This window comes from Amphiura filiformis, chromosome 14, assembly GCF_039555335.1.
Source record: "Amphiura filiformis chromosome 14, Afil_fr2py, whole genome shotgun sequence".
Lineage (NCBI taxonomy): Eukaryota > Metazoa > Echinodermata > Ophiuroidea > Amphilepidida > Amphiuridae > Amphiura > Amphiura filiformis.
Window position 1 is genome coordinate 31,002,635 of NC_092641.1, and position 27,112 is coordinate 31,029,746.

Consider the following 27,112-nt stretch of genomic DNA (forward strand, 5'->3'; position numbering starts at 1 on the left):
ACTAAAACTATCCTAGCTACAACCCTGCCCCCATGCATGTATAACAAAATTATCATTAAAAAAAATGGATTTGAAAAAAAAATATATATATAAATACATCAACCCACAAAAAATAAAAGAACACATCCAAAAGCACTGCCCTTAGTACACGAAGTGTGCGCCCGTGCATATATACACAATCAATGTATGGTTTGCATTTTTCGAACATTTGCTCTGATTGGTTCTTGCTATATAAGAGTGTATGAAATGTGAATTGTGCAATACAATATATAGACAGACATGATATGAACCTGATCACCAGAACCAGTGCTTGGAAGCACAGTGTATGATGTTTCTGAGTAGCAAAAACAAGAATTGGCATGAAATTAGGATAAAGCGTCATTTTGGTCCATAAAATGTGTCGTATGATAGAAACAGTGCAGCGCTCAGACACTGGTAAAGCAGCCGAAGTTTTCATCAAATTTTACACATATTATAAACTTTGTTCAACAGGACGGTGCCATGGCAGCAAAATGGTGATATAGGCTACATTTTAAACATTGAAAATTGTGATAGTGCATGTATTGTGTTCAAAATATCAGTATACATTTGCCCAGAGTGTGTAATATGAAATAGGAACTGAATGCATGGTATAAATGAAGGTCAAAATGAATCGCACACTATTGTTTTAACAAAATTGTACTGTGAAACAGTGTAGCATGCATTTGTGTATCAGTACCTGTGAAACTGGATTTCTTGACGTCATGTTTATGTGTGAAATGCTCCATTATGTCATTTTAAATAAGCACTTAATCCTTTGAGATGGTTGTTTGACTTGCATTTTGCTCTGGGTTCCTTCCCACTCATCAGACTGAATTAAGTATTTGACCACAACTGATGACACACTTGTCGTTGACCAAGATTGACAACACATTGTTTTTGTCTGTTATGCTATTATTTTGTATTTTTGTTAAGGCGTGTATGTATGTGGAAGGGGGTGTGGGGAAGTGAGTGTGGTGTGGATGTCTGTGAAAAAGAGCCAAACAGAAAGTCAAGTGAGAAAGAGAGAGTTAGGGGGAGTTAGAGCAAAGGTTTGACTGCTCAGTGCCAGAAGTAAGTAAGTGCAATAGCTACCCTGTGAACATTTGGCAATTTACACACTGTATATTGTACTCATATTCACATGGCAGCGACGCATGGCAGCTATTGCACTTACCCACTTCTGGCACTGAGCAGTCAAAGTTTGAAAAGACTAACCTTGCACACACACATGCAAGCGATGATGATAATTATAAATTTTAAAATACCAACTGTATTAACTAACTCCCCAAACAAAAATAACTTTTTTTCCTCTCCTCTAACAGGGACACTACCGCTATGCCCAAGCCTTCTATGAACTGGGCAATATAGACAAAGCTAGGTCAGTGAATAGCAATGGTCAGGTGGTCTGCCGTGGCTTGGGACCAGCAAACAGCACCAATAACTCCATCAGTTACTTGAAGATGCAAGCGGAAAAATTTAGCGAGAAAGAATCGGAAGAGGATGAAGTGCCAGAGTTAGTGGACGCCAGCAGTAGCAGCTCAGAGAGTGGCGAGAGTGAAGAAGAAACAGAGGTATTATAATTAGAAATTAATGCTCTGCCATATGCTTCAACATAAAAAGTCCCAAATTTTGGGATATTTTCCTAAAATATTAAGAGCTATCTTAAGAAGCACTGAACCAAAACTAGGCTTGTTTGTACTCATTTTAATGCACTTTTCATGCTTATTCCAAATATGGTCATGCAAATACACAATTATAAATTTTTTGAATTTAAAAAAAATAATTGCAACTTGTCATTGGCAGTCAACACCCACATGGAGAGATAAACAATGAATTTTTGAGATTAAATCTAATACCGTATTTCGTCAAATAGTCGCCCCCCCAACCATATTTCCATGCTATCTTGTGTAGTAAGCTTACCAAGTTGCTCACATGGTTGATAATAGCAGCAATAAATGGCGAAAATCTGCATCGGCAACCGGAAGTGAACCAAAAGTCAGTGTCAAGAGTTCATAGTTCATAATGATTTTAACGGGAATTGTCGTGCTAAAAATGACCTCTAATAAACGCCCCCCCTTGGGAAAATGTAACGCCCAGGCGTTTATTTGACTAAACACGGTATAATGGACTTGCACTTTTTGGAGTGGTTATCATTTCCTGGTCTCAATGAATTTTCAGACTGACTTGATGGATCTTTTGGCAACAATTGGGCTATTCCAGTTGAAATCCGTACACACCTTGTGGAAGATATGACCTTTAACTGCCACACAGGGAGTGTGAATATCAGATGGGATTACCTGAATGGGTGACTCCATTTGAAATCTACACTCCTTGTGTAGAAGATTAAAGTCATGTCTTCCATAGAGGTATAGGGATTTCAACTGGAATAGCCATTTTAATGCCATTATTTACATCAAATTAAAGCTGAAAGGTTCTTTATAGAAGCCCTGCATGCTTTTATTGATTGGCTCCAAACAAAGGATTTGAACCGGTGTCCTTCACCGTAATCATGGCGCAGTGCAGTCCATTCAATCAAATGTTGATTAACCTATTTGATTGTAGTGCATTTGCTATGTGTGTGAGCCGAACTGTCGTGGTAGATTGCAATCATGCTTTTGTTGAATGCATTTTAGAAGTCCGCCATATTTACGGTATGATACGTCATATGCACAACCTCTATAATGATGCGAATATCTGAAAAATAACTTTATTTCGATTGGTTCACAAATGTGATGCGATCAAGCATAATCAGTCGGAACTCGGAAATATTAAATTTCCAGTTTCTTATAGGAGAGTAAAAAGCATTTAAAAACATGGATTTTGCAGAAAACCTCAGTGAAATTGAACAACCAGTTCCAAAGATATGAGCAATTAAAGAGTTTCCAAGACAATAGGAAACAAAAGGAAATCTTTTCTTTGTTTGGCTATATCTCAAAATCAATATTTCCGAGTTCCGACTGATTTTGCTTGATCGCATCACAAATAAGCTTAATAAGTAGTTATTAGAAACACCACTAGTTTCAAACACATTTCCCACTCAAAATCATTCAAACCGAACAAAGGGGCTAATCCAGTTGAAATCCATACACCCCTAAATGGAAAACATGACCTGAATCGCCCACACAGAGGGAGTAAATTTCAAATGGAGTCACCCATTCAGGTAATCCCATTTGAAATTCACACTCCCTGTGTGAACAGATAAGGTCATGTCTTCCATAGGGGGGTGTAAAAAAACAATAAAATATTTATCTGTGAATTTCAATTTTTTTGTGTGGATATTTGTTTTTAAAAACGTTTCCCCCCCCCCCCATTTATTCCGTATCCAGTTCCAGAAGAAAAAGGATGAACCACCAGCGCCACATGTGTTCCCACCAGAACGGCAAGAAATCGATATCAACGTCCTGCAGAAGATCCTCACCCACAAACACAAGGAGGACGAGAAGGAGCGAATGAAAGAAGAGAAGAAAAGGGAAAGGGAAGAGAGGAAAAGGAAACAAGAAGCTGAAGAGGAAGAAAGGAAGAGGAAAGAAGAGGCCAGAAGGAAGAAGTTTAAGGAGGAGAAGGAAAAACAGAAGGAGGCTGACAGAGTGAAGAAAGCGGAGAAGAAAAAGAGAGATGAGGAGAAACTTTTGGCTGAGGTAAGATAGCGAGAATTCTAACACTATGGATCACAAGAGCCTCATCCTAATGGCATAGTCCAATAACCTCAATTACATAATCATAGTGCAAAATTTGACCTCAAGTTGCAGAGTATGAGTTTTTGTACCCAAATCTTCAAAAGTCATTCATTGAATGTACAAATGTAATCGGCAACAGGCCTATCTTCCATGGTATGTTAGGCCCTATAATAAGCATTAGTTCTGTGACATAGATGCAGTGGTCCCAGACAGTGGCGTAGCGTCATAGGGGGGGGCATGTGCCCCAATCAATCTCAAAATTCAGAAAATCTCATCGGAAAATTGCCGAAAAAGGGCTTGTGCCAGGGATTACCTTTTGAGGAGATCGTGAGCAATCACTCTCTACTGCTCTCCTTATAAAGGAGAGTGACTTTCAGCTCTCCTTAGTTGACCATTCTCTCCTTACATTCTATTGTAAATGCTCTAAATAGCTCTCCTTTGGAGGCTCCAGAAAAGAGCTATTTATTGCTCTCCTGCAAATTCCAAAAGACCTGTTGTGCCCCTCCCCCATCAGACCTGGTGCCCCCCAGTCATGGTCAGTGCCCCCCCCCCAATATGATGAAACACGCTACGCCACTGGTCAGCCCTCGAATTAAGGATCTGAAGGGGCACGGCAACTTTTTTAGGGCAAGTTGAAAATTGCCTTGGATTTTCACTGAAAAGACAAGGCAGCACGGCAGTTTGTAATATTTCAAGAGGGCATCATGGCAACTATTGAAAATTTGAGAAGGGCACCAAGGCAATTTCTCAAAAGTGAAGAAAACACACACAAACGTAGATAGATGATTTTATAATGAAGGGGCAGGGCTGGGGCACTGACGGCAACTTCAATAGAGGGCACGGCAAGTGACTGCCTTGGGTAAAGGACATATTTTGAGGGCATTACGGCAGTGGGGATGGGCACCCACGGCAAAATGCCATGGGTGCTGTGGGTTAATTCGAGGGCTGCCACTGGTCCCAGGGTAAAGCAGAAATAAATAAAACAAAAGCCCATATATGTATACATTTGTGCAATGTAATCAGTTGTTTTTTGTTTTCACATGCAGAAAGCTAGATTGGAAAAACTTGCTGCCAAACACGAACTAGAAGACACATTGAAGCAAGGGTCAGAAGCCTACTTGGACAAGCGAGGGCGCCAGGCTGTAACCTTCTACCAGAAGGCGCAGGACTTGATTAATCAATCCGCGGAACAGGTAAGATATTTGTAATTACTGCAAATGTAGAAATTAGGTATGATTTATGGGCACCCTGTATATTCGGCAATATAGCTCATTATTACAAATTGAATTTTTTGTTTTGTTTGTTTTAAGCCTAGAAAGTTCTTATCACATCTAACACTGTTTACCAAAGTAAATGCTTATGGTAGTAAATTAGAGGGGAACAACATTTTGTTCTTTGTAAACCAAAGTTTCAGTTTGCCACCTTATATTATTTATGGACACCCTGTACGAAGCCGCTGACTTTGGCATATCAAGTATCTTTGTAGCGTTAGCTTTCCGCTTTCCAAAAAAGGTTTACTTTCATATTCATCCAATGTAAACAATCAAAGTTGTTATGAGTTCTGTTGAATAAGAATTGGTGATTTTTCTCACATTTAATTTTACAGAGTTGAACACTTTTGACCAATATACTGTATAATGGATTACTTTCACGGTGTTAATTTTTTCGCTGATCAGTATTGCGGTTTCATTTATTCACGCTTTCAAACAGCTACATATTGAAGCCTATGGACTGAAAAAAATGGGGGGGGGGGGGTTAAAATTCATAGTTGATTGTTTAACCACAAAAGCATGAAAATTAAGCTCCTGCAAAAAAAATCCCTTTATACAGTATGACATCTGACCTCATCAATTTAATCATATATTTATTGAGTTGTATTTCAACCCAGCTGGGGATATTTTTCTCATGTACTGAAAAGTGGACATTTTCAAAAATGGGCAAATACGTTCTAAATATAACTCTATGTAGGAAACCGAAAATCGCATATTTAAAAACAGACGTAGTAGTTCAAATTCGACAAAGTAAAAAAATTGCACACACAAAAACTGCCACTTATATATTGATTTGCATAGATTTAGATCAGTTTCCTTATGTTTATTTATTTTCATACACATGTGAAAACTAATTGTATATTTTATGATTTTCCTTTTCCATACAGTGGGGTGGTCTGCGTGAAGAGGACTATGTGACTTTCCTGTATGCCTGGGGCATGGCGGGTCTGGAATCGGGCATTGGAAAGGTAACAGTACTTCTTTTTTTAATGTGTATGTTCCTGGAAGTCAAAACCATTTTGTACAATACTCAGCATCTACTATACTAAAATAATAAGCGGTCTCTGTCTGTCTATCTGTCTGTCTGTCCGGCTATGCGTTCCGCCGTGCTGCGACGCATCGATCCGATATTTGGGACATGGGTAGGTGCCGGAAAAGCATGTTGACCGTGTGGTTTTGAAGGTCATCGGAGGTCAAGGTCAAAGGTCAAATTTTCAAACTTTGTCCGATCGGGCCCAAATTTGGTGGGTGGGACCCTCCATACGAGGGGAATATAGCGGCGAAATAAAATCGAGGTCAACCGAGGTCAAAGGTCATTACGGAGGGGTCAAATTTCAAACTTTGTCCGATCGGGCTCAAACTTGGTAGGTGGAATCCTTTATATGAGGGGAGCATGAAAAACATTATATGGAGGTCATCCGAGGTCAAAGGTCAAAGGTCATGGATTTCAAACTTTGTCCTATCGGGCTCAAACTTGGTGGGTGGCATCCTCGATCTGAGGGAATATATATGCATAAACAAAATTGAGGTCAGCCAGTGCTCTCACAGCATCAGGGCTCTCACAGCTGCAGGTGCACTAGTAGATTATAACAAAGACAGGAATGATGCAGTTAGAGAATGAAAAAAGGTCTATGTTTTAATTTGCTGAGGATTAATTCAGAACATCATATGTTTCCATAAAATGAAAATTAAGCTCTGGGAGAGAGTAAGAGATGTTAAGATGATTTAACGATAGGTCTACAAACCAATCAACACTCCACTTTATGATACGTTTGGAGTAACATATATCTTCTTTCATTGTCAAAAATAATATTTATGGATAAATTAATGTTGCTTAGTTATCCATTACAGAACTGAGTAATTAATATAGAGGGCTCGTTTGTGCTGTTTTTGTGATTCATTTTGCTTCATTTCAAATTGGAACCACTGCTTTAACGATTCTTAACGAGTTTTATTTTCTGATCTTCCAAGGACTTTAATACAATTAATGACAGGGAAGAGCATGCAATTATGGTTTAATATTATATTATAATTATTAATAACTAAATTAATTAGCTTTTGAGTCGGTTGTAGACGTGACACAAATTAATTGGCTGTTCCAGTTGAAATCCATATCCCCCTAAGAACAACATAACATTAATTTCCCAAACAAGGGGTGTAGATTTCAAATTTAGTCGCCCCATTCAGGGAACCCCATTTGGAAATCACACTCCCTGTGTGGGAGATTAAGGTCATGTCTTCCATAGGGGGTGTATGGATTTCAACTGGAATAGCCCAGTGCATGCCTGGAACAAAACAGCCAGTCAGAAACGGGGTCAGAATAATATGTAGACTCTACATATTATAGTGTATTGATAGTGTTTAGTTACACTCCAGGTACTGCATACAGTGTATTCAAAATTATGAGCATCGCATAGGATTGTTTCAGTTTCCTTTCTCGTGTTTTTATTGGCCATGTTTCAGACTCTTTTGTTTTAAAGAACAGCAAACTTTGTTATGTTAAGATGAATTTCTTTGTTTAAAAAATTGTGTAGTACTTTTTTCGAAAACATTTCAAGAGTACTTCTGAAAAGAAAGAAATGTATGCATGCATCCATGAGAAAATTACGAAATTTAGTAACAAGCATGGATTTGAAGAATCTTTAATTCTTTATGATCACAAGAATCTTTTTACTAGGGCTTATAATGAAATTAATAGAAAAATTCATGATGCAAAAACAAGTATTCTTTCCTAATTGTGAATATTTGAAGGTGGGAAATTAGTGTTCTTATACCAGTCTTTGTCTCTATCTCATCAGGAAATGCAATTTTAGACCCCATGGGCAGTGCTGTTATTCATACAGTGCCCTTGATTGGCTAATTGCATGATATAATCATCTGAGTACCAATTAAAACAGAGGTTTTAGATCTCCTTTAGCAATTTTATGCTTTTAAAATCCCTTTAGCCCTACTGACTATTCTTACCGCATCTCTGATTGGCTCAATGCATGATACAGCCCTATTTGTAACCAATCAAAGTAGTTCTTAGAAAATTGAGCCGGTAGTGCCCATGGGGTTCATCTCTTCACTGATGATGTGTAGTTTTACACAGATAATTGGCTGTTCCAGTTGATATCCTATACTCCCTATGGAAGACATGACCTTAATCTCACACACAGGGGGTTGTTAGGTGGAGTGACTGGAGTCACCCATGCAGGTAACTGCATTTGAAATTCACACTCCCTGTGTGGAAGAATAAGGTCTTGTTTTTTGGAGGGGGTGTATGGATATCAACTGGAATAGCCCAATTGTATTGAAAAGGAATTAATTAAAGCAAGCAAAATTTCTAAATTGCTGCATCATAAGTTTGAATGGAATACAATTGCTTTTATCAGTTACAACTTTTAAAAGTTGGCTATTTTTGTGTTTCCTTCTGCAGGAAGTGAATGATGCAGTTCAGCGGTTTGATACCATGTTGAATGAACACAGTCATGTTCGTAGTCCTCTAGCCTACTACGGTCAAGGATATGCATACTACAAACATTGCAAGTAAGTCAATTAGATTGGTTTACTCTTCCGATGGCTGATTATATCGAGTATGTCATGAAGGGACTTTTGCTCTGCATGTAACAGATTTATTTGTACTTTTTAAATTCCTGCTATACAATCTTTTGCACCATAATTCAACAGTTTTAAAAGCTTCAAAATGGCAAAATGTCCACTAATGGCATATACTTATTCTGTTGCCAAAAGGCTCTGGATTCACTATACTTTAAGAAATTTTTTCCAACCCATCCCCCCACCCCCATGTCAAAAAGAAATCTATGCCAATGGCTAAGGTTGTGTCAGAGCAATGCTTACAGGCTACATTACCCATCTCTGTATCCTCTGCATTTAGGCCAGACTTCCCTTAATTGTTGGGAGTGCACCACCACTCATGCACAATGAGTGTGTTTTACCTTCCCAGCACTATATATGCAGGTACCCATGTATTCATCTGGGTGTAGAGAGACAGTAGTCTTAGGTACCTTGTACAAGTGTACAACACGATGGTACCATCCGATAATGTGTCGGGCCGTAACGCTGAGCCACCATGCCCTCTACTACATAATTGTAATTTTTTCATAATTAGAAGATGGAAATGGGGGTGAAAAAAAATGAGTTTGATTGACAATGGGCTATTTTTTATGGTAATGCAGGTTTCAAGAAGCATTTGAGCCATTGGATAAATGTGAGAAGATGGCAAAGAAGTTGAAGTATGTCGTAGAAACATGGCCAGGGACGACACAGAGCATCAAGGAAACTACCAAAGGACAGATGGAGGTTTGTGTGTGAGGGGTGGGGGTAAATGCATTTGAGTGATACATGTCCACGGTTGGATAGCAATGCACAATATATCTGTGGTTGGCGGTGAACACACACAGGGGTGTGTCTGGTTGTGTGTATAGTTTGTTTTGGTGTTTGTCTTCATGCTTATGTGCATGGCTGTGTCTATGTGTTTGTTTGTGTAGTAATTTTGTTTTGTACTTCATCAAAGTGATATGGTTCATACACTGAGCTAAAACTCGGTACAGGATATAAATAGCCAAGTAATAATAAATGATAGCTACATGAAATTATTCAAACTAGTAAATAAATGGTTAAATAAAATAACTCAAAATACATAATTTCTGTCATATTTTATTAAATCACAGGTCGGAATAGAAAACCTTCGTGATCGATGCAAGAACCCTCCCCCGTCAGATGCAACATGTCGCCATCCAGACTGCCCATCACGCCGTGAGATCTACCTGACTGACCCGGAGTTCAAAGGTTACGTGAGCACGGTCTGTAGCGAGCACTGCTTGATTGATTATCACCTGAACTGCTGGAAGGTGGCTAAGAGTGAATGGGAGGAGGAGATCTTTCATGACAAGGTAATTTATGATATATCTACAATAGCTGCTAGGTGTCATATTTTTAAGATGTGCACAATATTAGAATGCAGAAATGATCAAATGTTTATATGGCAGCTATTGCATATAGGGTCTTCTTAATAGGTAATTTGGTTTGAAAGCTTCATCTTCAAGGACCCTATTGGAAATAACATTTTGTTTGGAATTGTAATCTTTTTAGTTTTTTAATGTATTTTTTTAAATATACTTTTTAAGATGTATACAATTTTGTGCATTATCGTTATCTTTTAATGTTGTTAATTCAAATAAATTCAATCAATAAAATTAGGAACATTACTATCTAGATATTATGTGTATTGCAGTTTGTGAAACTAGCAATGACCTCGGATTTTGTAAATGCATAGGTGGCAGGAGGATAGAGCCACTGAGAAACTTTTGTAATGTTAGGATTAAACAAGGCAATGTGGGTGGGCTGTGCACTATCCCTCTTGTGTGTGTTAGATACATTTAAACATGAAAATACCCTTGCACATCAAAGTTAAGACATTGATCTAGAGCAAGCCAGGATGAGGCTTTATGCAGCTATAATGTACATGTAATAAAGCCTAAACTAAAGCCATCAGGATAGGAATGAATATAATACCAATATTTTTCTGCGTTCAATTTTCAGGATGTTATCAACAAGCATTGCAACACTCCTGATTGCCTAGGTGAGGTCATCTCTCTCACCATCTATGGCTCTGATGGATTGCCAAAAGTGGAGGTAAGTGGACACTTGAGCATGTTTCTATTCAGCAGCAACATACAGAGAGACATTCTCAGTAGAAACATCTCGCTTGTAATGAGGCGGTGTGCAGTTACTAGAAACATGTAATTTATTTTGTGCTTATAATGAAGAGAAAATGGTGTATGCTTAGAAGTGGAGACCTGAAGATGCACCAGGATAAACATTTAGATGATTAATTAGATTAATAATTTCCTATTAATTTGTGATTATACCTGGATAACCTTCAGGAACATACCAGTCTTCCTTCGTGAAAATTCTAGGATTGTTATATGTTAAAAATTTCAATTTTTAATAATTTGCCATAGAATTTGTATTATATCGCGAATTTAAAAAAATCTAAATTAGTTGATATCAGAAGGACATTCCTCATATTCAGAATGCAATTTGATGTGTCAGATGTGCTCTCAGGTACCACAGAAAAATACTGTGCCAAAGTGGGTGACCAAGCCCTTAAGTGTAACAAGATTTTTTGTGTGTATTTATTTTATGAAGAATTTGCCTCCCTGTAACATTGTGGTACAGTAAAAGTTTGTATTTAACTCATTTTTTTCTTTTTATTTTTTTTTCAGGCCAAAAGTGATCAGGCAAAGAAAGAAAAGGAAAAGGTCAAAACCAAAGGGTAAGTAGCCAATATTTATATAAGTTGCTATTAAGTATGCTTATAGGTATGGTTATAAGCCCACATGGATACAAGCCCATGTGCGGATCTAAGCCCACCTCATATCTTTGAAAATATTTTAGAACCAACTATGCACCCAGGTATAAACCCAGTAGCTTTGTTATATGTGACGTGTCATGTCAAAAGGAGACACTTTTGGGCAGGTTATCAATTTTGAGGTTTTTACATATCTTAAATATAGAGATATTTTGCTCCACAATGCCGTTTTCCCCAATGAAATCGGACATTCCTAAGCAAAGATATTGAGTTGGTAAGTTGTGATATGATAAAATTGAAAATTGAGATATCGGCCTTTAAAAATATTATTGACAATGTTGAGAGTAGGATTTACCTTGAAAAGTGTCTCAAAAAATACAAGATGCCAGTTATATTCCGGTCTGAAACTATCATACAATATTTTTAACATTAATAACATCACAAATTTGCAACAAACCCAAATTGTGAAAAAATCACCCCTGGGCAGATTTTTGGCTATTTCTCCATTTACGATCCTGCCCAAAAGTGTCTCCTTTTGACATGACACGTCACATATTAAAGAATTTGCAAAATGCAGTCTACTTTGGATAATTATATTCAAAACCACTGTACCGTGAAACCCCTTTCACCTACAATGAATGAACTATGACAGAAGTTGACTTACATGAAAAGTAAATTTAGAATGGCATTTCCTATTGCCCAATCATATAATGATTGTGCAATGGGAATTCCCCAGTTACCATGTACATTCTAATCAGTGGATAACTCTTGCAATACAGAACGTATGTGACTTAGTTGATAACACTCATGCATATAGAGCCTAGCCATGTATTGCTACTTTCAGCAGATTTAAATCTATGCTATATGAGTGTGAAGTAAAATGATTTGAATTTCTCATTATTCAGGGTTTTTTTGTTGCTGATTAAAGGTTGGTTATTATTTGCCTATAATTTTCATTTCATCCTGTATGGTGGTATTGAAAATAAGATTTACAAAATATACATTAATTTTGTAAACATTGTGTGATCATGCTTTTTGGATATACATGTATGCCTACAAACTATTTGATCATGTTCATGTATTTTCAACAGATAGTGAAATACATAGATTAGACTGTATTCCAGGTCAGATACATTTGGTGGGCAAATGTGTGAAAAAAATGGTTTGGGTCTGAAAGCAATCAAAAAGGCATTCTGTTTAGATGATTTTTCTATAGTAAAATTACCTGTATACTATAATAGTAGGTTATTTTTGTTGGATTAATTTTGTGTGATTTTATCAATTCTGGATGTTTAGTGGGTGTTTAATTTGTTTTCCAAATATTTTCACATTAAATAAAAAAATTCTACATGTATGTGTAATAAATATTTTTCACGGGGTTAAACATTGCCTGTTCAAGCGCAAAAATTATGGAATTGAATAAGTTAAATAAAAATGTATTTATTTATTTTACATTATTTCTTTTGTGTGTGTTCATAGCAAAAACAAGAGCAAGCAAGACAAGAAGAAACAAAAGAAACAGGAGGCCAAGAAAAATCCAGAGAAAGGACAAGGAGATAACGGGGATAGAGTTGATAGTGTGTCATCATCTCAGAGTGATGTAGCTGAAGAACTAAAGATGCCTAGAAGAGGTAAGGGGTCAAAGGTCAGGGAGATGGAAAGAGAGATGATTGTGTGTCCTCATTACAGTGATGTAGCCAAAGAACTTATCATGGATCATAGGTCAGGGAGACGTGGATAGATTTGATAGTGTGTCTTCATCACAGGGTGTTGTAGCAGAAAAACTTAAGATGCCTAGAGGAGGTAAGGGGTCAAAGGTCAGGAAAATGAAGAGATCTCATAGCTCAGCTAGGAGGCAAGACTACTTATTTGGCAAAAAAAGCAGGACAATCAAATCATGTGACAATCAGATTTGGGACAATCAGGCTATTGAACAGTGAAATTGACATATGATGTTACCACAATCATGTAGATATAGACCAGTTCCTACATTTTTTTATAAGTAGTACCTTCACCTCATCTATAGATAATGTCCACTGATGTGGTAGAGCACTGGTAACCAAAATGTCCAGCCTTGAATCCCGATTCAGTGGATCCAAGCTTCCCCACTGGCTATATGTTTTGTTGCTTTTGTTTGGTATTCAATTTGAAATCTATTTCTCGTTGTTGATTCCAGTTGAAAGAAGAGATGACGACACCACCTCTTCGGTATCCAGTCGGCAAGAAGAAGGCGGCACCGTCTCCCAGGATGGAGATGATTCGCAAGAGCAGAACCTCTCGGATATAGATGACATTCTGGATGATGATGATCTGCCCATTGTTATACCGGATGCTGCTTACGTGCTGAAGAGAGATGATATGGAGGATAACAGTGCTGCTGCTGTAAGTCTTATGCAGTGTTAGTTCTCTACTCTGGGCTATTCCATTTAAAATCCTCATTACCCATGTGGAAGATTTAGCTAAAGTCTTCCACAGGAGGAAAGCCATAATACGGGGGAGTATGGGTTTCAAAATGATTAACTCTGATCAACTACATTTGAAAAACATGCTCCCTCTGTGGAAAGTATTTCCAGAATCTTCCACAGGGGTAGTGTGGATTTCAACTGGAATAGCCCCATGGGTAACTTGTACAAGTGCATGAGTAATTATGCTCGATGCAAGGCTTCTGATACAAGATCAAATATAGGGAAAATTGTTACATATCTAAAACTTCCTATGAATAAAAAGATTGTCAAAATTGACACAGGATTATTACATCACCAGTGGAAAAAAAATTACAAAATGAGCTAATTATACCACATTTCTTAGCACGGCAGTATTATGAAACTTAAAGTAAAATGGTACAATTTTTTGGCAATGAAGTACATGCAATATTTGGCAACTTTCAAGACATTAATAACCACACATCTTACAAAATAATGTTGTAAATGTTTCAAATTATTAGTTGCATGTTTTATTTAGGTGGCTAAAACTGATTTTCCCCCATTTTACAGAAAAAATCCAAGCCATCAAAGACAAAGTCTAAAAAGAAGAAGTCCAAGGTAAGATTGAATGTGTATTTTAAAATGGACACAATATAATTTAGATACTTGATAAGAGGTGTGAGGTATTGTGAAAGGTTAGAGGTCTGCATACATAAAAATAAACACAATTAATACCAAGTTATAATCCTAATTCCTATTATTATTAATAACCCAGTAAGCATTCATTTCGAAATCAGAACATATCCTTGTGTAGAAATAAACATTTTAAATCACAACTTACATTTTCCCCTTTAAAACTTGAATAGACAAAAATGATTTATGCCTAGAGACCACTGACAACTGTAAAAACAAATGCAATATGCAAATGTGTTAGTTATGTGCATTGTGCTGCACATGGGACATTCTTAGAGGGCACGGTGGCTCAGTGGTTACGGCCTTGGACTCATAATCTGAGAGCTTGCTCGACGGCGTGGGTTCGATTGCCCGTCCCACCACCGTGTTGCGCCCTTGGGCAAGGCGATTTGCCTCGCTTGCCTCACCCCACCCAGGTGCAATGGGAAGCTGTTAGGGGTAGTCACAGTCGTTGTACTGATGAACCCTGCGCCACTTGTAGGCTGCAAACGTGATTCCGACATATTCTAATGACGGCGGAATAAATGTAAAGCGCTTTGAGGCTGTTTACGGCATAAAGCGCTATATAAATATCTACATTTATCTACATTTATTTATTTCTAACATTCACCAATATTGGAGATGGACTAGTCCGTGTCCCAATTCCAGAAAAGTATGGATTTAATTTTTCCAAATAATTAGTTTATAACTACTGTAGAAATCTTTTTGGGAATCGAAGTGTGCAGGTCCTAATTAAAGGTCTGTGGTTAATGTGTGTATCATATAGTTCATCATTTGCATTTATTTTGTAGGCTGCAACAGACTTGAACATCCAGCTTCAGTTTGTTGACGACGGACAGCGTAGCTTGATGACATCAGATGATGTTATGTCTCCTGAAGCTAAGAAGCAGTAAGTTTTTACATACGAGTGCTTTTTGTGTCCTGAAATACAATTTACATAAATGGTATCTACCTGTGTGCACATTTTCAAAACACGTACAGAGTGTAATTATATTAGACATGCAATTTAATTTGAAAACATCATGTTTTCAGATATCTAAAAAATATATACGTCTTCATATCACTGGACCTAAACAAATGTTCTTGCTAATTTGTTCTATTCAATTTGAATAGATATATAAAATTGGTAAATTTCAAAATACAGATCCTTCATATCAGACACCGGTTGTGGTTGGTTTAAAATATGTTGCTGAACCCTGTATCCAACTTGTCAAGCTAAAATAAGATGATATTCCATGCTTTTTTCAGTCCACATTACACTCCAAATTTTCACCAAGAGTCTCCTTTTGCGGTCCCTCAACATCTGAGGGAGCAGGCATCAAATTTTGAGCGTTCTTTGCCGCCGTCATTCTCCCAGACGCTCAAAGACGGGCAGTCGTTTGCTGATACAGCCAAGATAACGGAAACAGACGAGGAGAAGAGTCAGAAGATTGCGCTTTTATTGTAAGTCATGAAATGAATTAACAAAATGTTAGAATAGTAAAGACTGCACAAAAAGGAAGGTTACACTACTTTGATGAGAGTAATAATGGACTATTCCAGTTTAAATCCATACACCCCATATGGAAGACATATGGGAGTGTGAATTCCAAATGGGGTAACTTGAATGGGTGACTTTCTTTGAAATCAACACCCCTTGTGGGTGAGATTAAGGTCACGTCTTCCATAGAGGGTGTAGGGATTTCTACTGAAATAGCACAAGGAGCAGTGAAATTGATATGAATGAATATTGTCAGCCACTGACAGTTTGATGTATACCTTTCTTGTGGAAAAAGCACTCAAAAAGCACTCAAAATCTTAGAGATGTAATTATTGCGATTCAAAAAGTTTAAAAAAATTAAAACCACCCGAAAAGTGTACACTTTCTCATTTTGATTTGTTTGACTTGAGTAGCTCTACTTTTTTTCAACAGTTACTTAATTTGCATAATTATGTTTTGATGTAAAACAATGAAGAATTATGGAAATGATGTTAAAACAATTTCAACAGATTTGGTAATATTGTAGACTAAATAAAAGTTTTGATTTGTCAAAGCCAAACGAAAACTTATTGATTTTGCCGACAGTTTAATCATGGATCACTGACATTCTTAAAGCAGGTGGTGTTGTGATCCAACAGCTGACTGACGCAAAGTTATGTTGGACCACGACCGGAAGTGACATAACTGCCTATCAGGAAGCTGTTAACAACAACAGTTTTGAGAAAGTCAGTAGTGCACTGATGAAACTGTCGGCAAACAGTAAGAGTTTCGCTTTATTTAGTCTGAAATGATGGATATTACCTTCATGTAAGCATACTTAGAATTATCTGTAGCCTTGTATCAAGACGGGTATCATACAGCTTTCGATATCAAGCTGTCTAATCCCTCAATGAAGTCTTGGCAATAGACTAATTTTGTGTATGCTTACATGAAGGGTGAACCAAATGTTGTGAAGAATGGAACCAGTGACAATTATTGTATTCAATTTGTGTAGTTTTAATTAGTTTTGTTCTTCAAAGCTTGATATATAAAGTACACATTAAGACACTGACCTTCAGCATATATAACACAGTATGTATGTTTGATAATGTATGTTTTTCATTTGTATATTTACCCAATTGTTAATCTCCTTCACAGTCAGTTTCTGTCGTTCCTAACAAACATTCGAGCAGAAACAAGGACTTGTGTGATTGGTTGCCGCTAACTGATGTCATCAACCTTTGACCTATATGTTCGCCACACATGCCACATGGTCTGGGCCGAGAATAGGCACACTGCACCTCAGTGTTATTAATCGATTGTGTCAGGTTTTAATGCATTTTCTATGTGTATGTGGGGTGGGTGCGTACATGTGTGGAAGCGTGTTATTTTCTCTTCACAATTTACTCACAAATATGCAAATAAATCTGTACCATTACCTCATGAATTTCTAAGAAGTTTAACAAATATTGAAGTTTTTTTCTTCCTTCTGATTTTGCAGTCATCTATCGGACCTGTTTGAAAGACTTGGTCCTGTGACGTACAATGACCCTCGCCTGGAAATGGAACTTGACAAGCTTCCCGAGGCGCAGCCAGTGATATCTCGCTACGGAGGACTACGTAAATTCCTGCTCCAATCCAAGGACTTTTTTGTGCTGGAGGATCATGTGAGCTTGGCAAAAGATGCTGTGAAATGTCACGAAGTGTTTACAGAAAGAAACAGTCGCCTGCAACAATTAGGACTACCGCCACCGCCCATTACGGGGCTAGGTTTTGGTGCTCCCATGGGGAAGGGGCCCGTAACTTTTGGGGATGCTAATCCATCTCCGCCACACATGGCTCCTGGACACTTTCCCAGTGGAGCAAGTGACCCTGTTGGGTCAAAGGTTACGAACTCTTCACATGCCGGAGGTGTTGATGCACTGGACAGTTTTGATATACCTCCCAGTAGCGGCATCGCCTCAATGGACGATATTGATGATATAAGCTTGAAGCAATCCGTCGGAAGTGACGATAGCAAATCTGCCATTGTTGTCGAGCCGGACAGTGGGTCAGTGTGGCCTAAGAATCAGGATTTGGATCAGGAACTTGACCGTGTGCTTAAATCTCAGCAGCTGAATGCTTCTGAATCTTTGCAGTCGTTGAATCGTCTAGAGCCATTTTCTACAAAAAGTGGCGCTAGTCCTCACGGACTAGGCGTTAAGTCTGTATCTGTGGACATATCGTCACTGCCGACGTTTGATTCGGGACTAGGCAGCATGCCGTCATCAAATATAAGTAGTGATAATAAAAAAAGTTTACAAAACGGTACTGGAACTAGTCAAAATGCGGATGTTGTTACATCCGCTATGAACAGTATCAATATCGTTGCCGGTAGCTCTCAAAAGTTACCAGCGATGAATGGGGGTCAAATAGGGGGGATGACAACAATCACCACAACAACAACAACACATGTTACACAATCAGAACAGTCAACAGCCACAACTGTTGGTGGTTCCGAAACACAATCAAAAACTGATGCAATACAATCTATGAAAGATAACAGCATTTCTACGGAGAAAGTTGTTGTGAAGGATTTTTCCGATGGAATGGATACTAGCGCAGTGGAAAAATTGACGGGTGAAACTGGGGAGAACAAAATTATCGAAAAGGATAGTGTGCCGACTATTGATAGTCTGGATAGAAAGTCACCCATGATTGAAGTAGATATACGTGACAAAGCGCCCTCTGTGAAATTAGATCCGAAGCTCGACTTGGTGGGGAATGTGGCCCCGTCGAGCGAGGATGTCACAGTGTCGGCGATTGAATACCAGAAACTCGTAGCACGTTACAAAATCGTGCACAATGCTTGCAAAAATTTTCAAGAGAAACGTAAGAACATGAAGAGCATGATGACACAGACTTTTGTGTTGAAAGTGCGTACATGTGGTATGAACACGGAGCCATTTATGGAGTTTGAAGAGCTGAAAGTTATCAAGGAAAGACTGCAGGTAAGCGGTATTGCAGAATTTGATATTTGTTTGTTTTGTTTTGTGATGTAAAATGAGATAAATTTGTATGTCAGTTATTTGGGAACTGGATGATGTAAGTAAAGGTTTTTCAGGCCATGCACTCTTACATCTTAGAAAAAAATAACGTTTGTCGCAAAGCCCATGGCAGTTTAACAAACAAATGCGGAATGCGTTTTTTTAAAGATTTTTTTATAACTTATTTTGAATTACGATGTCATTTTTGAGTGTTCAAAAATACAAAGCTTGAAATTGTGGTTGATTTACACATTTGAAGTACAAATATTAATTGTTTTATACCTAATCAATGCAAGTATCAAATAAAGTAAATTTTCTTTCAAATATGTCTCAGAATTACATGATTTGATTGCAAAAAAATAAAAAAAGAATAAAAAAAAATGAATTTGGCGTTTCAGCTGAGACATAGGTTTTTTTGTTTGGCCTTACTTTTTTTTAAGTGGTTCAAGTGGATTACCTTTCACATTCGGCGATGTAAATTTTCCAGAATTTTGGAAATTGGCCATAAAAACAAAATAAAGCCAGAAATTTTAAAATTATTTTAGGGGGACATGATATGCTTTTAAATCCCTGTCATAGCATAGTCCCAGAGGAGCCCCCCCCCCACACACAAATGTTTCAATTCCACACGCAAGTACTTGGCCACCTGACCAAGGGCCAGATCAATTTTTTAGGAAATAAATTTTTTGCCCATTTACATCCCTGTTAGCACTCTTTTAACCCTAATATGCCCAGGTACTACAAAATACTACTTGATGTATGCGCTGTTCGTACGTGTGTGATGACGCAATCGCCCTAGGTAATATATAGGCACGGTTTTGCTGGCCAGCAAAGCCCAAGACCTGAGGCAAAGTGTCGCCGACCTAGTGCTTGGCATGCGAGGGGTCTCAGGTTTGAATCCCGACCAGAGCAAAAACAACTTACTTTCTTTTCTCTCTTTATTTCTTCCTTTCCCTTCCCATCGCCAAAAAGCCCCTGGAGTGTAAGGGTTAGGTGCTTTTCCTTGGAATGGTGGTGTATGTTGATGTACAGTTGGACTCACCATCACCTACTCTGTATAAATGCATCCACCAACTACCCCCAAATTTAATATCCAGTTATCTCCTCTGTTTACAGGGAAGCTTGAGAGATGCGATGCAGAAATACATGCATCTACAGAGGACCAGTAGCAGCGATATGAATGCCATGAAAGAGATGTTTGAAAAGAAGGATGCCAAAGAAAAGGTAGGTCACAATAAAAAAGGTTAAGCTTGAAGCAACATTTCCACAGGGGTTGAGTTTTGAAAATAAACAGGTGTGCTACAGATCTCACTTCTGGAAATAATAAGGTGGGCTGTCAGGTGTGTTACTACATTGCACTCGGTAAGAAGTTTAGGAATTGAGGTGTGCTATAAATCCCGGCCCCCGCACTCCGTGCATCCATGGGTATTCATGCTTGTCGAAAATTTCGCGAAATAGGGGGTGTTTTCAGATGAAGAAATGCGATTCGCGAAACACACAAAAAAGGGGTGTTTTTTTCAAACCATGTGTCGCAAAATTGAAAAAAAAAAGGGTATTTTCATGGAGCAGCCTACGTGTTTCTGTCAGAAAAGGGTATGTTAGAAATATCGTTCGCGTTTTAGCGAAAATAGGGGTATTGTCGAAGGGCAAATAATTCGCTAAATCACTAAAAAGAGGGTGTTTTTCCCTAAAAACTTGAAATGAGATGCAAAAGGGTGTGTTTTAAAGTTCACCGACAAGCATGAATACCCGCGGATGCACGGAGTGCGGGGACCGGGTATAAATCACACTCAGACAGGCGATTTAAGGTGTGCAGTCGCGCTCACACGCCTTAAAGCTTAATCCCTGATTCCATTGTTAATAAGATTTTTTTTCATACACTGATAGTTTTTACTGTCAGAGATGTCCCCTTTTAATTGTAAGCTGAACAAAACAAAGGAAACAGCTATCTCCAGCGCCTTTATTGCCAGTGTGTTTATCAGTCCAGAGATCGTTACTGAGGTTGATCTGTTTTGAACATCGTGTGCATCTTGTGTGAACAAACATACACAATTTGAGTAATATTTTCATTTTATGATGAAGAAAACGATGGGACACATCTTTTTATTAAAAATCTTTGATTTTGCCACAAATACAGCCTTGCAGGGTATGTTAGTTCATTATAATAAAATAATAATAATAATAATAGATAAGTATTTCTATTGCGCCATAAATCTAATCCAATTAAAGTATATTACAATCGTTTAAGAATTTTGAAACATATTAAGGATTTAAAATTGTCTGGACTAATAAATACTATAAAAGTGGAATTTTTCATGGCACATTAATTTGTGCGCTTTTCACCCTCAACACTGCAACCACAAAAATAAAAACATGTGAAAATGTTCTTTTACGCATTATGTTGCACTTTAAGGTCCTTGACCCGATTGACAGCCTCATCCCCCATTTTCTTCATAAAAACTGACATACAACTCAAATTTGGGAAACATGTTGTTTTAATGGTAGGCCTCAATGTAAGATAGAAAACAGAAGATGAAAAATCGGACCATGCCCCTTTAATAGCACATGATAGGGAAATTAGAGGGTGTGTCTTGGGAGACAGCTGTCAGCGAATTCTTGTGCCGAGGCTTTTGGGTCTACACTTGTGCATAACAACACTATACATTATGTTGTGCTTTTTTTTAATACAACTTTTGGATGATTGTGTGTACAGGAGCTGACGGTTGCCTTAGCGGATGTGAAACGTCAACATGAGAATGATTTGAAACAATGGCAAGCTGAGAAGACTCATGTCATAGAAGACACAAGAATTAGGGATTCAAAGATACAACAATTGGAGTCAGAAAAAAATATGTGAGTAGTTCTTAAGTATTGCATAAGTATTAAGTAAGTATTGCATAAGTATTAAGTAAGCATTGCATAAGTATTAAGTAAGCATTGCATAAGTATTAAGTAAGCATTGCATAAGTATTAAGTAAGTATTGCATAAGTATTTCTTAAGGTTGGTCTGAACCATGGCATGTTTTAAAAATGATGAATTCCAGTTTTCTTGAATTCTATATGGTCATTTTCACAGTAAAGGGTGTAACTTTTGATTTTTAGGGTCAAAATTTCAAACCACTTAAATATGTTTCTGTTTACTGAAATCATGCATAGAAGCAACTTAAATTCCAGTAAAATAATGTTTCAAGGCTTAAACCTTTTGATTTCTAATAAAAAAATGGACATTTCCATAACATTTTGGTTAAAATCTAAGAAAAAATGTATTTTACATAACCTCAGAAAATTATGACATGAAAGCTGGAATACATGTGAAATCTCATTCCAAAGTAAGTCAACAGATATAAGTTAAATTTTATACCATGTTTTGCTATGTTTATAATTGCAGTTTTGAAAATGTTTAACATCAAGTGTCATTTACAATGGAAATTTCCAAACCTTAAACATATTTTTAAAGTTTTAATTGGGTTCCTAAAATAATTTGAATGTCTAACTTCATGTACAAATACTACTTGATGAAAGGAACCTCCCAGCCAAGTTTCACAGAAATTGGAGTTATTTTTAGAATTGGCAATTCAAGCGATTTGTGTTTCGGAGGCTTCAGTTAACAACATAGGTGATCATAAAAGTAAAATATTTGGCTAACTACTACAAGTTGACATAAAAAAATAGGTAAAAAATATCACAATTACCAATTTTCATGCTTTGCTTCTAAGTATTGACTTTCAGTTGTGACAAAAATTAAATTATCACATCAAGTCATTTTTTTTGTTTCGGAGGCTTCATGTTAACCATTGTTAAACATTGCAGAAGTAGTTTTTTTGAAAACAACAATGTTGGGATCATCTAAGCTGTTTTTTTCTTGTGTGTATTGAATCAATGATTCTATGCGGCAGATATTGTAGATTTATCACATGTTAATTTTTTCACCCATTCGTTAAGTATGGTGTTTTTTGCATGTGAAGCCTCCGAAACAGGATTTTTTGGGTATCAGTATATTTTTCAAACATTAACCATAATGTCAATTTTTTTTTAAATTCATGACATTCTGCACATATCAAGTAATAATTACAATGCAGATATCAGTATGAAACACACCAATTTAGATATGCATAGATGATAATTAATCTTATTGTTGTTTCGGAGGCTTCATTTGTTTCGGAGGCTTCAATTGTTAACGGAAAGTTTGTATTGGGGTGATATATATCTCCACGATTTAAAAACATGTGACTTGAGGATCTACTTTGCTACATTTTGATAAATAGATTGGATGAGCTATTTTATTTATATTTGCACAAGCTTGCTGAACAGTTTGTTTCGGAGGCTTCAAAAAAGTTAACGGAAAAACGGCTCTTTGAAGTCAAGATTTTATAAAAATTTTAAAAGCTTGCAAATCGACTAATTTTTTTTTTTTTTTCAAGTTAAGATAACAACTGTTATGAATCAAGAAGAAGTGAAGAAATAACCAAGAATTATGAACCAAAGCTACACCCACAAAGTTTGTTAACAATTGTTAACGGAAAATGAATCCTCGAAACGACAAATATGAAGTCCGGTTCTCAAAAATACAGGGCTGTTCACAATTAAATCTAATGTGGCAGTGTTTACTGAACATATGACTGTACTTTCAGGATAAGAAAAATTATCCATGAACTAACTGAAGAAAACACAGGGTTTTACAAAAATGTTACTGTTTTTTATAGTTTTTCAAAATGGCAATATTAAGTACATTTAAGCCTGCTAAAACTGAACGCAGTAACTCCCAAAGCTGATTATGCTACCCAAGGTAGCTGCTAACTAGATGACTTATGTGGCCAAAAATCATGGAATTCAGTGGCTTTATTAGAACACTACGGATTAAAATGTTAAAAATCCAAAGTTACACCCTTTACCGTGAAAATGACCATATTCATTAGTCTGTGTATTTAAAGTTTGAACTAAAAAATTATAGGTTTTTAATTTTTTTACTAAATTTCTATCATTTTTAAATATGGTATTTCACCCTTTTCCATCTGAAATCGTCCACATGGTCAATGGCGGGAAATCTTGCCAATCTCGTTGCTAACGGACGCGTATGTTTGCCTTGCGCCCAACGCAACAAGCCTGACCGCATTTCCATGTGCGCTACTAATAACACACGTGCGATTCACCCTGCCCTGTATCTTGCGCGAGATTTCAAAACAACTTCTGTGACCGAAGACATGGCCGGCCGGGAAATTCATACGGCTTGATGAACAATTATTCCTCTTTTTTTATGGAAAATATTGCGTATATTTTCGTAAAATATGCGCGGAAGTTGTATCTTAATTACGACTACGAGCTGCGTGAATTACAGGAATCAAGATTATCACATTTGAAAACAAGGGTTGTTTGATTGCTGTCTACTGCCACTTTTGATACAAAAGCGGCGATTTAAAAGCGTGTTCATTTTCGTGCATGTTTTCAATTTTTCGTTAAAGCTAACAGATTCATTATAGAAAATAAAGGTAATATTTTGGTCTTATCGTGTACAGCTCCTTTTCCTCTAGGAGCCGTTTTTTCATTTTTTTTTTAAATTTCTTTCCAAAACAAAAATATACACCAGTATTGCCTAAATTAGGCTGAAAAAGTCAAATTTCAACCATTTTTATCGAATATTTCTAAAAGATGGTCAAAATAAAAAAAAATAAAAAAACGGATCCTAGATTTTCATACCTAGTTTTTGAAAATCAGTAAGAAAAATTTCTATACTGAAAAAATAATTAGTTACGGTTTACGTAAATTTTTGGGTCAAAATCATGGTTTTTTATGATTTTCTCCAAAATGGAGCATTTTTAAATTAATCTGACGTCACCACTGGATTCGTAAGGTAATTTCCATTCGAAATATGTATACTTTTATACACTTTAGATAAACAATTTAGAAGTTAGAAGGCTAAATTTTTTTCCATAATTCCATGGTTCAGACCAACCTTAAGGGATCCAAAATGAGCGTTTATTGCGTTTCGACAGTATTTTTTGTGGGATATGAGAGCACCTCAGACCTGTCGAATTGCATTCTGAATACGAAGCATGTCTTTCTGATATCAAATAATTTTCATTTTTAAAAATCACAATATAATACAAATTTTATGACAAATTATAAAAATTTGATATTTTCAAATTTTTGATATATAACAGTCCTCGAAAGTAAATTATATAAATCTAATGATATATTCTTAAAGTGTATGTAGCAGGGAGGAAAAGCCGACGGTCAATTGAAAATTTTGACCTTTCATATTGAAGATATGGATTTTTTTCCCAAAAGACCTTATTTTTTTTGGTGTTTTGGAAAAAAAATCCATATCTTCAATACGAAAGGTCAAAATTTTCAATTGATCATCGGCTTTTCATCCCACCTACATACACTTTAAGTATAAATCATCAGATTTATAAATTTTACTTCAAGTACTGTTAAATTTCATAAATATCAATTTTTAATGATTTGCCATAAAATGTGTATTAAATTGCGAATTTAAAAAATCAAAATTATTTGATATCAGAATGACATTCTTCATATTCAGAATGCAATTGATATGTCTGATGTGCTCTAATGTCCCACAATAAATACTGTCCAAACGCTCATACCCCAGCCCTTATGCAAGTAGTGCATCAGTATTTCTTACATATATATATATATACAGCACCTGCTTGGGGATAGTGAAACAGACCAAATAATATTTCTGGCCCGGATCGCAAAAGTTGGAAGAAACTTGTAGTCACATGCTCCGCAGCCGATTAATGATGATTGACAGAACTTTCTGTATGCAATGTGGTTATATGCTTGTAAAAAAAGCAATAACGACTTTCACATACTCATTGAGAGACAAACCCTGTTGGTGCGGGGACAAACCCTATGGTGCGAAAGGTTGCGGGTTCGAACCCTGGTGGTGCCTAGTACGCTCTCGTGGAAAAATTGAGTTAGCTTGATATTCCCCTGGACAAGGAACTTACAGCTAATTTGTCTCGTTGTAACCCGTACAAAACTCGGGGAGCTGATCCTGGTTGCGATGGTTATTTGTGGAATGTCTAGGGTGTACGCTCTTGAAGCAGCAAAGTCCCTGAATTGTTGTTTAATGGTTTATGGAATGATGTGGGCCGTAGTGGTCAGCGACAACCTGTAAAGTGTGCTGAGGCTTGTGGATCAACGTCTAGGCGTTGTGCCTGTGCGTAGCACACTATAAATCACTGCGCTTTTTTTTTTTTTTTTTTTTTTTGCTCTTATAAGTAAGACGTGAGAATTTGGTTTAAAACTTTCTTTCATTCGATATTGTTTATCGTTACAGTTTACAAAATCAATTGGCAATCAAAGACCGTGAGATAGAGGAGTTGAAACGCAAGACACAGGTGGACAGGTAAGTCGGCTTATCATTACATTGTAGCCAGGGCAACCCCAAACTACACCAGGCACAAAAAGAAACTTGTCAGTTATATTCATCCTTGCTGTTCAATAACTTGATAATTTTGGATTATTCTGAAATATACATTTTGTTAATTGGACTTTTCTTTCTCATTTGATACCCTGTTCGTGAACAAGCAAGAATTGACCAAGATATGCGCCTCCAAACTCTCATACCCCAAAATGAAAAGTTGCAATTTTAACGATTCAATGGTGCCTGTTACACTGTGTGCTTTATTGATTGGCCTGTGGTGCTTGTGTGCAATACAACGATGCGTTCCCATTGAAAATCGTTGAAAATGCAACTTTTGATTTTGGGGTTTGAGGCTTTGAGGCGCATATCTTGGTCAATTCTTGTTCGCTTTTTCACAAACAAGTTATTGAACAGCAAGGATGAATATAACTGACAAGTTTCTTTTTGTGCCTGGTGTATGTCAGCACTCAGACAGAATTGCATTATGTTTTTGCAAAATGTTTACAAGTTTAAACAATAATTTTAGTAAACATTTTGTTTTCATGTTAAACATTTTATATTTCAGCAGAGGTACGTACAACCCTATGAGGTGACACTGCATAACACCCCCTTTTATTTTTTGGGGTGCAGTTTTTTGGTGTGAATGGTATCGTTCCTTCTGTCCTTCTCCAAAGTGGTATTACTATCCTAATCATAATATTGTGACTCAACTTCGTGTGGGTGGTGACGGGAGGAATGGCACTCCGAGTAACTGATTCATGCTGCTTGAGTGTGAAATTCAGGTTTTTTTTCAGCAATGTAAACAGAGCTGCCGTCAGTGCAATGAATGTGGTATA

At 37.0% G+C, this 27,112-nt stretch overlaps 1 protein-coding gene across 1 annotated transcript in view; it reads left to right on the top strand.

The window, feature by feature from the left end:
* The window catches only part of LOC140169951 (uncharacterized), an 89,058-nt gene that overhangs the window by 53,350 nt on the left and 8,596 nt on the right, over positions 1–27,112 (top strand). The window contains exons 12-29 of the mRNA XM_072193260.1: positions 1,344–1,592; positions 3,348–3,659; positions 4,745–4,891; positions 5,857–5,937; positions 8,388–8,497; positions 9,148–9,271; positions 9,643–9,864; positions 10,514–10,606; positions 11,200–11,249; positions 12,765–12,916; positions 13,462–13,667; positions 14,279–14,326; positions 15,193–15,290; positions 15,650–15,844; positions 17,362–18,850; positions 20,003–20,110; positions 21,600–21,739; positions 26,190–26,258. Of these exons, the coding sequence (XP_072049361.1) occupies positions 1,344–1,592; positions 3,348–3,659; positions 4,745–4,891; positions 5,857–5,937; positions 8,388–8,497; positions 9,148–9,271; positions 9,643–9,864; positions 10,514–10,606; positions 11,200–11,249; positions 12,765–12,916; positions 13,462–13,667; positions 14,279–14,326; positions 15,193–15,290; positions 15,650–15,844; positions 17,362–18,850; positions 20,003–20,110; positions 21,600–21,739; positions 26,190–26,258 (3,893 nt within the window). The remainder of the gene's footprint in view (positions 1–1,343; positions 1,593–3,347; positions 3,660–4,744; positions 4,892–5,856; positions 5,938–8,387; positions 8,498–9,147; positions 9,272–9,642; positions 9,865–10,513; positions 10,607–11,199; positions 11,250–12,764; positions 12,917–13,461; positions 13,668–14,278; positions 14,327–15,192; positions 15,291–15,649; positions 15,845–17,361; positions 18,851–20,002; positions 20,111–21,599; positions 21,740–26,189; positions 26,259–27,112) is intronic.